The sequence below is a fragment of the Equus asinus genome, chromosome 2 (assembly GCF_041296235.1).
Source record: "Equus asinus isolate D_3611 breed Donkey chromosome 2, EquAss-T2T_v2, whole genome shotgun sequence".
Taxonomy (NCBI): domain Eukaryota; kingdom Metazoa; phylum Chordata; class Mammalia; order Perissodactyla; family Equidae; genus Equus; species Equus asinus.
In genome coordinates, this window is record NC_091791.1 from 192,543,895 (window position 1) to 192,562,027 (window position 18,133).

The 18,133-nt window shown below is 47.0% G+C and overlaps 1 protein-coding gene across 16 annotated transcripts in view; it reads right to left on the reverse strand.

Moving 5' to 3' along the window:
• Positions 1–18,133, reverse strand: part of NIN (ninein) — a 92,296-nt gene that overhangs the window by 64,615 nt on the left and 9,548 nt on the right. For 15 of the 16 annotated variants that reach the window (XM_014854260.3, XM_070504323.1, XM_044765615.2 and 12 more), the window contains exon 3: positions 8,700–8,781. The exons of the other annotated variant lie outside the window; for it this stretch is intronic. In XM_014854260.3, coding sequence (XP_014709746.3) covers positions 8,700–8,781 — 82 coding nt within the window. The remainder of the gene's footprint in view (positions 1–8,699; positions 8,782–18,133) is intronic. 16 annotated transcript variants of the gene reach the window in all.

Genomic DNA, 18,133 nt, shown 5'->3' on the forward strand with positions numbered 1-18,133 from the left:
AACGTGGGGCCATCTGATTTATCAAGAAATGAAATTATTTACACCACATAGCTTCCTTCATAAGTGTTCACAACCCTCCCATTGTGAGCTCCAGGAGAGATGTGAAATGCCAGTGCAACAGCAGAAAGGACGGCCGTGCCCTCAGGGCTTCACGTCCTTGAACATATATTGAGATTCCACCTGGATTGCCAAGCTTTAGGGTCATTTTCCCTTCTTTCCCATTTCCCCTATTTAGCCTCACCGTGTAAAAATAAAAATGGGCTTTGAAGCGAAGCAGACAAACCCAGCCTAAAGGAGTCTTGGACCCCATCCCTGGAGAGCCCATTACAAGTGGCACCCATCCCAGAGGTGGCTCTGAGGCAGTCCTACCTGACCAGGTTAGATGATCCAGGCTTTATTCCATAAACCAAACACATGGCTAAGAGTAGGGACAATCCCCTGAAGACTGCTGGAGAAATACGAAAGCAACTAACGGTCTCTACAGAGCAGGTGGACAAAAAAATCTAGTTGGGGTGTTCAGAAGATGAAAAAAATACCATTCCTTCCAGCCTTACAAGTTAAACAAAATCTGGATCCTCAGACACCACTTTCTTTACTCCGTATCTCTCATCTGTCCCAAGGAGAATCACTCCAGAGCTGTGACAACGTTCACCTTCCAGAGTCAGGATGAACCACATGCACATGCATGACTTGGGCCCAGAAGGTCTTGCAATTATAACAAAAAGAGCATAGAGTTACAATGTCAGTGAGAATGGCTGCTCTGAGGGCTTGAGCCGGCCGCAGGCAGGACAAACAACCTCCAGGCACCCCTCCTCCCTCTCCCAGCTCCCTGCCTTCCCCACCTCTAACCCACAGTACAGCACACACTCCTCACTCTCCTGGGACTGACCCGGCCCCTGTGTGATGCAGGCTGCCCCACTGACGGCCAAAGGCAAAGCAACGGGACCAAGAGGAAGCTGAAACAGTTACCTGAAAGCCTATATCAGTCAGTAGGGCCTGGAAGGAAGCAGCATCCATAACACACATGGGAAGTTAAAGTTAAAAGTGAGTCTCAGAGATGCACTCCAGTATCAGGCAGCTTCCTCTAACTCACATTTATGGAGCACCTGCCACGGGCAGGGCACTGTGTTGTACACATTGAGGGATAAGATGGATATGTTATCATTTTTTGAAAACATATTTTTTATGTTATCAAAGTATGTTTTACAAACGTCCTTGTTCCTAAAGATGACCTGAGGATATTTCCAGAAGAAAGAATCTAAAGAAGAAAGCCCTGCCCTCATGGCGCTGGTATTCTTATTTGGAATCGCTCATGCAGACCCTTGCTTTCTACTTCCCCTCCTGCCTCACTTGGTCAGCCTGAGAAATCATTGCCAAGACATCACCCCCTTCCACAGGGCCTCAGCACAGGCACAGGCGACCCCCCCCCCCCATTTCTGCTGAGCTCACAGGATTCTGGAAATCCACCTGAAAATAAGAAGTGCTCACCAAGGAAGCACGTGCAACCCTCAGGACAGGCACCAAGGAGCTGCCCCAGGTAAGGCAGCCACGCAGCAAATGAACACCACCAGCCCCATCACACATCCCACCTACTCACCTACTCTGACCACGCCACTACCCAGGGATCACACACTTAGAGCGCAAACCCTCACCTGACTGCAGATCAGAGAGAAGGGAATCAGAGGGCCGACCGAGACGGAAAGAGACCTAGAGTGACTGACAGAGACAGAGAGACAGAGAGACAGACATGGAGGGAGACAGAGATGGAGAGAGACAGTGACAAAGAGAGACAGAGAGAGACAGGAAGAAAAAAAGAGAGTGAGAACAAGAAAGGTAGGGAAAGAGAGAGCAAGAGGTATGGGGAGACAAGAGGGGCAGAGACCAAGAGGCCCATGGAGGGAGGGGGAGCAGAAGGAACAGAACGGAGAGAGGACCCAGAAGCAGGGTCAAAGTGAGTAGTGGGGCTCCAAGGAGGAGAGGAGGGTGGAGGTGAGCCGGAGCGGTGGAAAGGAGAAATGGGTGAGGAGGGGGCATCTCGAGGAGGGAAGGGAGAAGAGAGGCCAAGAGAGAATGAGCCAGGCAAAGACGACATCGGGCAAGCCTTTGCGCATTATCTGCTCTTCCCTCTGCCTCCAGTGGCTCCCGGCCTCTGGGGAAGGTCACCAGCAAGCAGGGCATCACCCCATGCTTCTGTGGGCACACAGCCCTTTCCAAGGCAGCTGCTTCTGGCCACTAGCCCGGCCTCCCCAGCTCCCCTCTCGACACAGATGTCCAACTGGAGCCTTGGGGTCGTCCTTGGATGCAACGACAGGATTTTAGGAGCAGCCTCCATATCCGTTCTTACCGATCTGAGTGATGCTTCTTGCTGGAACACAGGGGCATCCGGTCACAGAGGGGATGGGGTGGCTGTGATTAGCCTTGCCTGGGAGGGAAGCTTCAAGGGGAAGGGCAGCACCCTCAAGGGGGCCAGGGAGGTGGATGGTGTGGCTTGGTAACACCCAGGGCTGACTGGTCTGACTAGACGGTCTGTCCAAACCCTGAGGCAGCTGAAGATCAGTCAGGAGGAAAAACTCTGAGTTGATAATGATTCTACGATTGTTCCCCATCCTCCTGGGAGGATGAGCCTGGTCCCTGTTAGGAGGCCAGGCCTCTGGAGCCATTTTGGGGAAGAAGGCAGAGATTCACATTTCACCTAACTGAACCCTCCCCATCGTTCAAGGCTCAACTCAAAACTCATTTCTTTCACGTATCTTCTTGGCACAACTTTCACGGAACACTTTCTGCTATGAATTTAGTGCAACTCACACTGTTAATAGCTCCCAGCTTAACAACGATCATGGTCATATTTTCCTAAAAGCATTTTGCACGCTAGAATTACCTACCCGGCTGGACTCTGACGCTTTCCAGGGCCGCACAGCTTCATGGGAAGACCCAGGGCTTTGGTTCAAATGGACCTGGACCCTCGGGCCTTATCCGGGCGAGGAGTACTCAACATCACTCATCTAGGGGAGCTCCTGGAGCAAGGTCACTGTCCGTCAGGTACCTCCTACCCTGGAGGCTCCAGCCACAGCCTGTCCTGTCCTTCCACCCAGACTCCTGTGGGGCCAGCAAGGCAGGAAAGGCGCCCAGCGTGGGGCCCCAGGGAGCAGAGTCAGGGCGAGTCTCCCAGCCCCCAATTCCGCAGCAAATCTCCTCAACCTCGCGTTTTGTAATGGGTAAGAGTAGGGCATAGGCATGACGACGTTATCCAGTCCATCATCTCAGAAACTGGAGCTGCCGCCCTCTCATTCTTGCCCTAATTCTCTCTTCCTTGTCACCCCCTGTCGCTTCCTCAATGGGCTGACGTGAGAGGGCCACACCAATTCTCTAAGACTCCCGCAGACAACTGTCATCTTCACGTCCTGGTTTGGAAACCCTCTTATACAGCCACTGGGGTTGAATAAACTCACATCGACACAACCCCCAGGCAAACTTTCACTATGAGAATCCTTGCCAGCCATTTTTATTTAATTTTAAATAACACGAGTATTTATTTTTGCACATACACACGTATTTGTAAAAGGCTGCTTTCTTATCTTAGTAAAATCCATCGTAACAATAAATATTCATCTACAGTTCAGTAGCCGCTGAGTCTCTGATTACACAGATGCATCATTAGGTGCCTAACCAAGAGACGGTCAAATATCTATGCTTAAACATATATATCCCACTGTTTTAAATGACTGTAGGGATAGTCATTGCACACAGCTTTGTGCACACCCATAACTATTTCCATAGCAGGAAGTCTGAGAGTGGCCTTGATTAACCAAGGGCATTTTTATAGTTTTTGGTGCCTGTTGCTTTATATCAGTCCAGGAAGGTCCTATGACTACCGGTGGGCTAAGCGTCTCTAATTCTCGGACCTTAGGGCTCCTCACACCCTCTTCTGTTGGTGGAGGTGACAGTGGTCGTGGTTTCATTTAGCTTTTAACTTTCAGAGAAACGTCCTGGTCCTCATTATCAGCATCTCGTGGATGCCAAGAGCAGAGGCTAAGGTCTTACTTATCTTGCTCTGCCACAGAGAGGACCACAGAGCATGGGTGCTGGGCCATCTGTGGATAATGTCTCCAAAAACAGGGCCTTGGCCGGCCCTCAGAGCCTGGCCCCCGGCCGCTCATCACAGTTGCGAACACAAACTTCAGTCCCTGCAAACCAGGCTCCAGCCCGAGGCCTGAGGACGGGACCCGCTTCAGTGCACGTCCGCTGAGTGAATGAAAAGACAGCTTTATTACATTGATAGCTTCTTCAGAGTATGAGGAGAAAGATTAAAACCAGGTGGTTCCTGGAATTAGGAATGTTTTGACAAAAACCCCAATGACCTGCATCAAAACCATGCCATATCTCATTTTCTCATGATTCGGCACTTCCAAACCTGAATTTCCTTTCCCTCACCAGACAAAAAAGGAAGGACATTGTACGTCAACCAGGTCAGGGAGACAAGGAGCCTCCTGCATTATGCTAACATCCGCCGCAGAGCAGAAATCTAACGCACGGCGCATCAGACGGGGTAAAACCTCTGGAGAGCAGATCCAGACGGCACGTTGAGGCGCGCAGCTCAGAGCCAGCATGTCCGTTACAAAATCCTGTAAGCCAAAGCCGTGGCAAAGTGAATAAATAACTCATAATTAAGTTGTTGTCCCTCTCTTATTCCAGGAAGATGATTTTTAAATTAAATTGTACGTGTAGATGTGAGGGAGTTATGCCACCGGCGACGTTAACCAGTCTGGAATTTACAAACGATTCCCTACACCCCCGTCCATTTTTCTGCCCTTACCCGAATTTCAGTATTTTCCATTGTGTTGTCATCGTTATTACTATTGCTTTTTAGGGAGAAGACTCTCCCCTAAGAATCTTAGAATTATAAATATCAGAGTTAAAAACACGCTAAAGAATAATCTAGCCCATACTCCCTAATTTTAAAAATAATTTAAAAAATATTTTAAAAATAAAGAAACTGCACCTCAGAGAACTTATACATGGCAGAACCCAAGATTTGGAAATAATGACTTAATTCCATCTTCTCTCACAGCTTTGCTTTTATATCATTTATAAATAACCGCCCTTTATTAGAGGAATATGAAAGCATGAAACACACTGGCCATTTGTCCTTAGGAAGGGAACTTTATAGTGTCAGTTTATGTCGAGTGAATCTTACAGAAACACAAAGCTAACTTTTGTCATAAAATTAGATAATGTCATTTAGACATTAGAAGACAGCACAATTGAATCTTGGAGCCAAAAGGATTTTAAGTATTTTCCAGTACAACCGCTTTTCCGTGAGATAACCAAAGACCACGGAGGTGTGACATATAAGGCCACCCAGTCAGAAGGGCAGAGACAGGATTTCATAACTCCTGGCTCAAGGCTCTTTCCACCACATCAAGCTGGCTTTTATATTACAGTCTGCTACAGCCTCTGGTATTTTCAACTAATAAAAACCTCAGGTGTTATAAAATAGCAACTTGTGACCCGCTCAGTTTCGAAGGCTCCACTACGCCCTCCCGTGTTCCCGGTCTCCTTCCACGGTTTAAGGGTAATCTTTTCCCTCTGAGTCTAGTAGGTCCATTGATTTCAAAAGGCAAGACAAAAAAACCACGGCCATGGCGCCTTATGGCAGAGGACGAATTAAGTCCTGATCAGCCAAATAACGCTGAGGACAGAGGCATCCTTGTCCCTAATGACCAAGTGAAACCTGCCCTTTTCACGTCTTCCTGCTGCCTCTGGCATCTGTTGGAATCTTTCTAGCCAGGCTGCACTGACGGAGGACTGGGTTTGCCCACAGCTCATCCATCTGAGGGCTAATAGCCTTAATCCAAAGCCTCCCGGGGTCACGTCCCTCGGGGGTACAGCATCGGCATCGTCCTCGGCCACTACCTGTAAGACTTAATTTCGCTGTGCTCCTCTCTGGCTCTCAGTTTGCTCACAGGTAAAATAGCGGAGTTTTCTCCAGCCCGACAACAATACGGCCTATGAGTGAAGGGGCCTTTACTTTCCTAAAGGGAAGGAGGGGTGAACCCAGGTGGCCTCCTGATTTGCTGTGTGTGGGTCCTGACCCTTCTGTCTCTGTCCCTCACCAGCAGGCCAGTCAGCCTGTGGGGTGGGGCCACATTGAGAATGGGTGGGAGAATGTTTGAGCGGAAAGACTGTTCTCCCAGGAACAACCGGGGGCATGGTGGGAACAGACACTGCTGGGGAACAAGACAGGATGGGCAAAAGGCAGAGAAAGCCGAGATGCTCAGGAGCAGAGTGGGGGATGCGGGAAGAAGGCTGACTCCCTGCCTCCTATGAGATAAGGCTCCATCCTAGATCCCCTCCTGCCAGGCCGGGCGTGAGGGAGGCCCACAAACGCTGGATGAGACGCCATCAATAAATCCTCCGTGGTTTCGTTACACTGATTTGGGGCAGCCCTTAACAAAGGGCTGCAGCAGTCTACCCAAAGGAGGGAGCACACAGCGAAACCATAAAAACCCCTCCTGCGTGCTCTCCTGGAAGACCTGTCGGCGTCACGGTCTCCGCCTGCACGGCAGTAAGGCACCCACCTCACCCTGAGACCACCCGCCGGAGCCGAATCGTAAACATCACCTCCTGCTGTTGCCAAGCTTGGCTAGCCATTGTCTACCTCATGGCATCATTTAGGCCCTAATACCGCACAACTCTAGGGGGCACACTTCACCTCTGTGGTCACCAAAAACCTGCATGTTTATCATGACAATTTTCTGGCAGGTGACAGCACAGGTTCTGAAGAAAGGACAGCAAAAGGATCACGTGGACCAGTGGCAGGGATGCTCACTCCAAACCCACAGAAAAGCACGGGATCAGCACACATAACACCCAACTTACGCTCATGTTACCCGAGGCCCACATTAGCTGAAACGTGGTGATGTTGCCATAGCCTGATTCAGGGTCCCTAGATCTTGCACTATTGTTATCAAGACAACCTTAAAAGAGTCAAAATACCAATGAAATGTGAGACCCCCTAAGAATAAAAGTCTGTGTTCCAGCAGTGGTCACCTGCAGAAATTCCACTATTAGTACCGAAAGTCTTGAGAACACAGCACCCCCCTCCCAGCTCACGGGGACTTCTGGAGCGCTGAGGCCTCAGAGGAGACATGACCTTCCCAGGGGTGGCCGTGCCACCATTAGAAAAGGGGGAGACTCAATCCGGGATCCAAAACCCTGCTAAAGGCAGTGTTCACACATGTGGCACGAATCTGGAGCATTTCAGAAGGTTCAGTGAAGAAGCGGAGCGGCAGTGAGGATAAGAAATGAGCTCCCATCTGTGCTTCATCTAAACAGGTCACACTGAAGGACCCTGTAGTGATTACTTCTCCTCAGTCTCAAAACTGGACTCTAGTTTTGACGTTCTCTTTTTTTTTTTTCCCCAAGATTTTATTTTTTTCCTTTTTCTCCCCAAAGCCCCCCGGTACATAGTTGTGTATTCTTTGTTGTGGGTCTTTCTAGTTGTGGCATGTGGGACGCTGCCTCAGCGTGGCTTGATGAGCAGTGCCATGTCCGCGCCCAGGACTTGAACCAATGAAACACTGGGCCGCCTGCAGCGGAGCGTGTGAACCCAACCACTCGGCCACGGGGTCAGCCCCAGATGATGACGTTCTCTTTTTTAAAGTCAGGTTATTGAGGTACAGTTTACAGTAAGAGAGTAAATTTTACCCTTTTAGTGCACAATTCTCTGGGTTGGAAAAACCCATGAAATCTGTAACTAACATCACAATCAAGATATAAAACAGTTTTGTCACCCCAAAATTCCCTCACGCCCCTTTACAGTCAGCCCCTAACCCTAGCTCCTGGCCACCACTGATAGGATAAAGCCAGACTGTATTGTAATACAGATTTCAGACTGTTTAGACTTCCCCTTAAATACTCACCATATTTCACCGATTCTGACGGACACATACGCTCTCACACAAAACACACACACTTAGATTTGAACACTCTGAAATTAGAATGTGTCTGACAATCAGTGGCATTTTACCAGCATAATTGGCAACAATTTTTCTTTTTAGAGATACATAAAATAATGTTGTGTCTCATGACCTATGGTGCCTGTAAAAAAATCAATGAAGTGTAACATTGTCTGTTATTTCACAACATTCACTGAATACTTACTATGTGCTAAGCATTCTACTAGGTACTAGAAATATGAAAACAGCCCAGTCCTCAAGGAACCACCACTTGATGGGGAGATAGGTAAACAATTATGATATAATGAGATAATGTCTATAGCAGAGGGTCATCCACTCACTAGGACTAAATACAATTATCGCCAGGTTGCCCACCCTTCTTCTTTCAGGCAAAATTCCCCCCAATGCACATCCTTCCAGATACACAGGAAATGGGCTGAAGGGGGGACCACTCAGCTTCACTCTGCTCAATCCAGGAACCATGTCCACACCATGTGACACATCGCCCAGGAACCATCCAATTATTCCTTCTACAACCACTGTGGGGTAGGGAAGTCTCATTTTAGTGCTCAACAGCTGCAAGGCTGTATGATAATATCAAAAGACAAGTCACTGAAAATAGCTGCTCAGTCTGTGAAGGGCTGATGCCCCAAATCTTCCACAGACATGCTTCAAGGTCCCCACATTCCTCCCGGGACAGTTTTCAAAGGGGACATAGAGAAGAAAAGTTGGTACTCTTACCTGGCTCCTGAAAGTGCTCTTCATTCGACAGAGTTCTAGACAAGATAAGTATTAATGCTTCTTTAAATTGGTCAAAATGCACCTAAAAGTAAACAATTAAAAATCAGTTCAAAATAGTTTCCACAGCCTTAAGGAAATGAGTCCATCTATAAGGTACCAGAACCATCTGTCAGCATCCTGCTTTTCTTCCCCGTTCCCTTCATTTCTCCAAGGCAGTGAAGGAGAATGGGCTGATGGTTTGTGACACCCAGAGTCATAAACACTAACATCAATGTCAATATGTATTTGACCCTGAGGGGACAACTGCATAGCAAACCCTCTTAATAAACTCAGAAGAAGGGACGTTTTGAACTCTTAGCTCCTTCTATTTCTCTGAACTAGACCAGAAGAGAAAGATGCTAGGTTAGATATCAGGAAAGACTTCACCAGTAAACATCCATCCTAACAATGCCCCGAAGATGCTTTCATCGGTCAAGATATTCCAGAAGACAGTAAGCTGTTTCTGAGGATGACTTGAATACAGTCTTGTCTGAGGCAGCTTTACGATATTTATATCCCAAGACCCCTAGGATTCTATAAACCAGCAGAAATCAATAGGAAACACAAAACATAAAGCAACCTTGGGAAGCACTTTCCTGAACTGTTTAAGATAGAATAAGCTTGACTGAGGTAGGAAAGAACCTGAGTCTTATTGAAGTAAATACTCTACTAGAATTGGGATATTACTTTCGCTGACGAGGTGAAACGGTTTCCTTTTGGCCTAATACACTCTTCTGTAACTTCAATTTAGGTGATCTCACCGTGGGGCAGAAGGGAGAGATGGTACTTCTCATTACAGTTCTAGTTTGATAACATGGGATCTGATTATCCAGAAGCCCATAGATAAATGAAAAGTTACTGAATTTGTAATTCGTGCTGCCATGGGTCTCTTTGGACATCATTACAAAACATTGCCTAGAGGTTTAGATATAGGTGACAGATAAAAACCACTCCCAAATTAAATGTGGAAAAGCAGCCAACCTCATTAGTTATTTAAAAGATGGAGGAAAGAACCACAGTCTCATCTGTGCAAAGTGATGCCCAGGAGAGGAGCCCACCGAGATTCCTACACCCTAACATCCTGTATGCCTGCAATTCACCACACTCTGCCACATTCATTTTGATTACTTGAAATTACTTTCCAAAATCATATTCCTTTATGATTTGGGCTAAAAACCAGCACAATCTATGGAGCCAGAGCAGAAGTCTGTCAGGGAGACAGGGCACCTGCTAAAGAGCCAGGGCTGTTCAGTCAGGAAAAGGGCCAAAAGATGGTAGAAACGGGAGCTGTGCTCATTAGGTGCCGCAGCCGACAAACCACCGAGCAGCCTGGCGGAGGGAGAAACGCCAGGTCCCGCTGTTGTCCCACAGTCAGGGCGGGCTTTGCGTACGGTGGCAGCCCAGCTCCAGCTCCCAGGGGCCAGGCCATCTTCCCAACCAGCCAGCCCACACTTGGCTCTCCTGGGGCTCTCCACTCGGGGGTTCTCCCGGGCACTGACTCCTTCCTACCCAAGTCCTGCCTCCCTCCCGCTGGGCGGTGGGCATTGGAGCACAGGCTCTGCGCAGGAGCCGGCTGGGCCCAGCCACTCACCTCCTGCTGTGAACAGGCTAAATAAACTACTAAACCTCTCGGAGCTTTAGTTTGCTCATCGGTATAAAAGGGGATCTCTAATAACAAACATCTATGATTCAGTCAATGAACATTTATTGAGCACTGCTGTGTGCCAGGCACCAGCCCAGGCCCAGTGAACGAGAGCGACAAGGACCCCTGATGCACGGAGCTCGTACTCTGGGGAAACGTCGCAGGGAGTCAGGCAGGTACTGTGCCAGGAGAATGGCACGTACTTTCTGATATTTATAGGACCACCTCCCTCACAGCAGTGTCAGGGAGATAAAATGTCAAGTGTGTAGAGCTTGCTGGCACTTGTGAGGTGCTCAGCGAGCAGCAGGTAATACAGCTCACAGGAGCAGTAATGGGGTCGGCTGTTCTCACCACCTCTACAGAGAAACACGGCCACATTTTCAAGCAAAGCAACTGGCCCCAGAGTGGCCAGACAGCCATGGGGAACAGTGGGGGTGACAGCAGAGGCCTGGGAGCCCACTCTCCCCCAGGATCGGCGCCGCCTCCAGCGTCAGAGAAGGATCCAGTCTGCTGTGTTTGGGGAGCCCACTCCGGTTCTCCTCCTTCCTGGGACAGTAATGAGACGACCTGAGTGAACCTAAGTCCCTCTTGGCCCCGTCACGAGCCGAACAGGGAGAGGCTCCTGCTCCCAAGGGGGCACTTGCCTCGAGATGCTCGAATGCCTGAGGCTTGACTCCGTGGGTCTCCACCGGGTCTTCTAAGGATGCAGTCTTGATAGAGGTCATTTGAAAGAGCCCTTCGAATTGAGTCCCAACAGTTCAATTCAGGGAGCACCAGCCATGAAGGTCACCCAAGGGTCTGTGTGCGTTTCCCCTTGAAAAATGACAAAGACACCTGCAATCTGGACGTGGCTTACAGTCAGTTCCAAGATTTGGCCGCACCGCGTTCACAGGACACTTAGGCCTCATACGGGCACACGGCTTCCGAGACAGTGTAACCTCACTCACGTGGAGGCTGCTCACCTCCCAGCTTCAATGGTCTAGAGGCCAGCAGATGACCAGCAAACAGACAAGAGACGTGCCAGGCCGAGGAGGGTGTCCTGAGCCCTCACACTCTCCTCACAGAGAACTCCCCAGAGCCAATTGGGGCTGCTCATTTCATTCTACTGGTTTATTCTAAGCATCGCCATTCCGCTTCCCAAACCACTGCCGACCAGTGGCAGCAAACAGAAGACGGCACACATGGGGATGGAGCGAGGACACCCACCGCCCTCGCTCAAAACAGCAAGGGAGAACCTTCTTCAAAAACTGTTTTTAAAAACTGTATAAACTATAAAAAAGACACATGCACTCAAAACCTACTCCTCTGGGGTTATTTAGTGTTGAGGCAAGGATCCACGTGCTGCTAAATAAATCCTGAGGGTATCGCTCTTAAAATATAAAGAATAACTGATAGAACAAGAGGACTTTAAATGGTCAAGAACAACCTTAGGACATTTAATACACTCTTTGATAGGGCAAAACATTAGTAAAATTTTTTTCAATCTCCAATGGTTAACCATTTTTTGTTTTTTAAGTCTGCCACTAAATGGAGTAAGAGATCCAGTTATCAGCATGAGTGTGGTTCCTGGACAACACTGGGGAACTGCGCGTTGCTGCGGGTTCATTCTTTCCTGGACACTCGGTCACTCGGATCTCACCACATCCATGGGAGACGGTCAAGGCAGGCATCCCTCTGGAATTGAGGAAAGAGGCTCAGGGAAGGCATGTGCCTTGCCCAAGGCCACACATCTCCAAGCGACGGGGTTCCGTGGAGAACCCAGGCCTTCTGAGTGGATCTCAAAGCCCAGCAGCCGGGCCCGCCCCGGCCCCGCTTCCCTCCAGGCCTGACCGCCAGGAAACCCCTCTGCTCCAAGTCAAAGCCACAGGGTGCAAAGCAGTACAGGGGCTTCCGGGGAAACATAACCTCTGCCCTCAGGGAGTGTGTCAGCCACACTCCAGGTTCTAGAGGGTGGGAGGGTGGAACGGGGAAGGAGAGGGCAAGCGGACGCGTGGCTACAAGGCAGGATCTGGAAAGTGCTCGGAGAGAGACAGCCAGCCAGTAGGGGCTGCTAATAAATGAGCAACTCCTATTTGGCCGGCAGGGAGGAAAATGCGGACAGTTTTGTGACATTTGACTTCTCCAAGATACTCACAGGCAGAGCTTAAAGGTTTCCAAAATGGACTCATGATGTATAACATCAACCACATTTCAGAAGAAAAACGGTCTATGAAAGACTCACCATGATTGTCAACTCAGAGCTTCTTCATAACATGACCATGTCTATCTGGGCGGCCCTTCTTCCCTCTCCCCTCACCCCGAAAACATCTAAAAATCTGAAAACAAAAACCTGGCAAGCAGAACAAAAAACTGGAGCAGCTTTAAGTCTTAAATTGATCTTTATTTTCCTTCTTGCAACGGCATATAGACCCTGGACCCTCCGCGTTAAACGGCAGTAAATTCCACATCTTTCAAGAAGCTAGTTCCCTAACAGACGCAGGTGATGCGATTTTCCATTGATTCTCATGAATACTGACGTGGCAGAAAAGCCCCTTAGGGCACAACCCAGAACCAAAAAAGAAACGTTAATAAATGCTCTCTATTGTGAAGAAACGGCATCAGCGGGCTCACTCAGTTCAGCAGCTGGAATTTTTAAGCACCATTTTTCTCCTCCAAGGGAGCTTTACTATTGTGTTGTGTTGAAATTTAGAAATCTTCACAAACATACAAGGCAATTAAGTCTCACAAGGTAACAAGCTTCTGTGCCGAGCTGCGCACACACCGGTTGGTAGCTCCTCATCTGAATAATAATTGCTGCCATTCATTTTACAAGCACTCCTCTAGCCTGCAGGCCTCCCAGGGCAGTTTGTAGAAATGGGAAAATTACATGACTGACTAAAAACACACATGACATTTACACTAAATTAACAGGAAGACTAGTCAAGTCTGATATTTTTTGTCATGTGTCACCACCACTTGATAGAAATTTACCTCATCACTTTTCCTCTCCAAATTTCATATGAATGCTTTTTTAGAAACACAATTTGCCTTTCTGAAAAAAAGAATTGAAGTACCACACAAAAAACGAATGCTATTTCAAACCACAAAAAAACCTGCAACAGGAAGTGGAATAAGGAACCTGACGTTGCATAAAATCCTCTCGTGCAACCGTGGAGACGACGTGCACAGTTTCCACACGGCGCAGCAGCCCTTCAACACCTCCAAGAGAGAGCGCTCAAGCTGGCGCTCATCGAAGCGAGCTTCTTCAACAAGACAAAGGCCTGTGTGACTGTGATCACACTTGGGGGTTTGTATCTAGCAATTCAAAGGGAAATCGAGGAAAGACATTCAAAACATTGTGTTAGTTGAAATGGGAGTAGGAATACGGAGTCATTGGAAGGTCAATGTACAGGAAAATAATGTCTACAGCATGATGCAGAGAAATGACAGGGAGGAACAAAGAGAAGTAGTTTCATAAAGAAAGACATAGTTATGAAACGTTTTATTCTAAATAAAGCATCCGGGTTACTGTAGCTTAGGAGTCACGGACTTCAGACAACGTGCAGATAGTCAAGGCCATTTTTAAACCAAGTGTATGAAGTAGTGCTCCAAGACTGACAGGAGGAGCCCTGCCTACAGATGGAAACAGATGCAAACCACCACACAAGAGTTTCCAGCAAATCCATTCTCCACTCCAATGAGATTTCTCAAAAAATCATTACTGGGAAGTCACTATTTATCAGAGACCCATTCTGAGTAAGGGATGGAGGAGAGGGGCCTAGAGGAAGAAAGGGAGCCGGTAGTCACTGGGTGCTCGGTCCATGATAAGTCGTTCACACACACAATCTAAGTCCACCCTCATCACAATCTTATAAGGAGGGTATTATTTTTCCCATGATACAGATGAAGAAAGTGAGGGTCAGAGTATTTAAGACAACATGCCCGTATGGCTAAAAGGTGGCAAGAGTCAGTGCTTGCGTCCAGGCCTGACTTCCAAGACTGTGCTCCCGTAGTTTCCCGTCTCTGTGTGGGGTGGGTGTGGCTGGGGTGAATGCGGACGGAGAACGAGATTCATTTTTGCAGATCTGGAGTCTGAGAAGGCTGTGGAGACATGCATTCAAGTTTGGGGACTGGGAAATTGGGGTCCCATTCTGGTGCTGCCCCACATGAGTTGCCTGACCCTGGACAAGTCACTGTACTTTTCCAAGTGCCAGGTGTCTCTGTCATACAGATGAACATTTAGTCTAAAATGTGATGGCCACTGAAGAACTTTAAGTCTCCTCAGTCTAGGCAAGAAACGTCTCACAGAACAATCAGTGGAATATGATGGAAATCTAGGGAGCCTTCTTGACCACGCTTTCCCTGGCGAGAGAAGGTCATTGCTGAGATAAAGTAGGTGGAAGACAGCAGCCATTTAGGGCTTATCCCCAACTCCTGTTGAGAGCAGAGGCCTTCCCAACACTCTCCCTCCGCCCTTGCTTCCTGTCTGCTAAATACCTGAGAGACGCGTGGTTCCCAGCACGCACAGCCAAAGTTACTTTGGCAGTGAATTTGACAAGGCGTGTGGATGCAGAACAGAAGCCAGTCTTACAGCCTCCTACTCAGAATGCCTTCTTTTTTATAAATGGGAACCCACAAACCCTTAGGTTAAAATTCAACCCCAAGTGAGACTCCTCTAAAGGAAGGGAGTGATGGTTTACACAGAGTCACGAGACCAACACAGGAATCAGAAAATACCCCTCACCATTTCAGGTTAAACTATGGTGGTTAAACAGTAGGATACAGCAAAGATTCAGACACTAAGAGATGCAGTGAGAAATGCTTCTACCATGCCCTCCAATGCATTCAGAAAGCCCTGGATCAATAATATGAAACAGGAGCACGCACCGGGGTAGCTATAAATAGGTATGATTTGATGATCAGGCATAATTTTATATAGTGAGATCAAGTCCAAACGATACTGTCAGAAAGGACCTCTGTACTTCTGATTTACTTTGCAAGTGGTTAAAATGTGTAGAAGAGAAAGCAAGCTTAAAAAGTTTAATGAATTGAAAACAAACAAGCATATCCACCATATGAAATTAATCTTGGCATTTATGAAAGCACCCCAAACACTTGAAATGGAAGGTGGGAAAGTGGAGACAAACTCTGTATTTGTAGAGCCATCACACTTTAACACTAACAATTCCAAAATGCCTTTGATGACCAAAGTCCACACCCTATGGGACTCTTTGGAACCCAATGGTGAGTTCTGCTACCATGTGGCTCATTCTGATTCTAAACAGTGCCGAGGTCGTGAGGTACTCCAGCCTCCAGAGTCACAGTAAAGAATATCGCTGAAGAGGAAACTCTTCAGAACCTTAGGAGGCTGGTGTGTCTTGAAGTTGGTATAATCCATAAGGAAAGGAAAATGCATTTTAAAACTCAATATAACTAAAGGGTTCAACAAAACTAAGGTAAATGATCATCCTCATGTCCTGATGTCTAATAAAAGAGAGAGGCACATGGGAACACTTCACTTAAAAGACACGGAAACAGGAAGCATCTACAATTGGCAATCAATTGCTGGGATGAAAACGTGGTTCAATGAAAGGGTTGACTGGTTCCCTTCCTTAAAGGACTGTTTCGTTCCCAGTACTCGTCACCCACCAGGCGTATTGCCTGGTCAGACCATAAGTCCTTCAGCATCTCGAGGAGTCTCTTGTCTTGGGGTCTCACTCACCTGACAGGTGCTTCACTGATGACAAAGACATGGATGGAGCCCTCTCCGTAAGCTAGTAAGAAACACCCGCCAGCAATGCCCTCTTTCCTTCACATCAGTGACCCACAATCACCAGGCATTTTAAACACTGACACCGTGCTCAGGGGAAGAGGGCTTCAAGTCACAAAGCAGGATCAGACAGACCAAGTGAAACATAATTTGGGGGTAAATGGCCTATTAGTAAAATGCATGAAAATGGCAAGTCAACTTAAGTTACTTTCCTTAACAATGGTCAAAAGAAACATTAGGCTTAAAAAGAAAAGAATAGGAAGTTATTAAAAATGGATTTTAAAATAAAAAAACAGATGCTATTCATATTTTTAGTTGAGGGGGACAATGCTTTTTTCCTTATATCTTTTTTAAGAAAAAATGATCAATTCAGCCCAATTGCAATGGAGCTAAAACTTGGAAATTTTGTTTTACTTAGAAATTATACTTGCTAAGGTTTGAAAGAGAAAATTAAAAACAAGCATCCAGGAAGCTGACGGATACTAATGTGTCCAAAAGCCAATTTAATGGAAAACTTTAGTTTACAATAAACGTAAGTGGCACCCAGACCACAGGACCACAGACTGCCTGACACACAGGATACCACAATACATATTTGTTGAATTAATGAACAGATGAATGTTTAGATTTGTCATGTTACTATTTCTTTCGCCTTTTTTCTTAAACCAAACTGCAAACCCTTACAAGTTTCTCTATAAATACCATCTAAAGAGAAGAAAGATGACTGGCATTAAAAACAAGTTAGAATTTTACCACTTACAACCTCTACTCAATACATCAAGGAGGTGAGAGCACTCAGACTTCTCCAGTGAATTCTAAGGAATTTTTTCCCTATAACTTAAAATGATAGACCATATAGAATATCTTGACAACATATGGCCAAGTTTATGCGATCATCTGAGGAGAATAATTTGGTTTCATAAGAAATGCAAATTTAACAGTGGTGCATTAATTCATGCCAACGCTGTTCTCAAGACGAGCATCAGGGACCTCCCACGTGAAATCAATATGCGTACGTCTCCTTAACTGGTATCCCTGGCTTGCTAAGTAAATATCACGCTACAGACCGTTTAGGTATTCATTATTCACAGGCAAATAGCCAACGTAAAAAGCGGGCTGGTAGTGTCAAGTGTTTAACAAGTGAATCGATAACTGTTCCCTGGTCTTAGTCTGCCCAGTGAGGGCAAAGACGTCTGACACTTGGGAGGAAAACTCAATCCGCGGCCAAGGTGCAGTCTGTTCACAGCAGAGGTTCCACGTTTACACTGACTCTAAGATGACGTCTCAAGGAAACCTCAAGTCTTCTCAGACTTCAATAAGCATTAAAACAGACCCACTCTTTGATACTACTCCTTAGACACCACAAGGCCTGAGATCCCCAAGGACCACACTGGGAAACACTACTCTTTTGGCTCCCAAAGTGTCTGAGGTTGCGGCAGAACTAGAAACATCTGAGTGCATTACGTGATGAGGATCATATAGTTTAATCCTCAAAGCTCCCATTTCTATTGCTTGCAAAGCAAGATTTCTAGCATCTTTTAGTGACCACATGTATTCACAAGCAGTTAATGCCCAAAAAGGGACCAAGAATGGTTCCAGTTTTGCAAAAAACTTCTTTGTTTATTTTTTTAGTGTGAGCCCTGTTAAACACCACATTCACGGCACCAAGCCCCCGAGAATATCATCCTTTGTATGTTAATTTCAGGACTATGGCTACTCCTGTCTCATGTCACAGAGAGCCAATACATCGTGCTGCATCTGAGGTCACCCACCCAGCCTGTCAGCTAAGAGACAGTGAAAATGAAATGAAGAAAAGGAAGTCACTGGAATAAAGTTGGGTTTCATGACTGCTTCCTCAGTTTACACCACATGATAAAAATCACCATCCACAAAGTGTCAGCATTGTCAGCAACAGAGCTCAAACAGGGCTGCCCATGTTCTCCTCTCATCCATCCTAAAAACCAACAGCAAGACTCAACCCAAAGCCACACTAATGATGCTCTT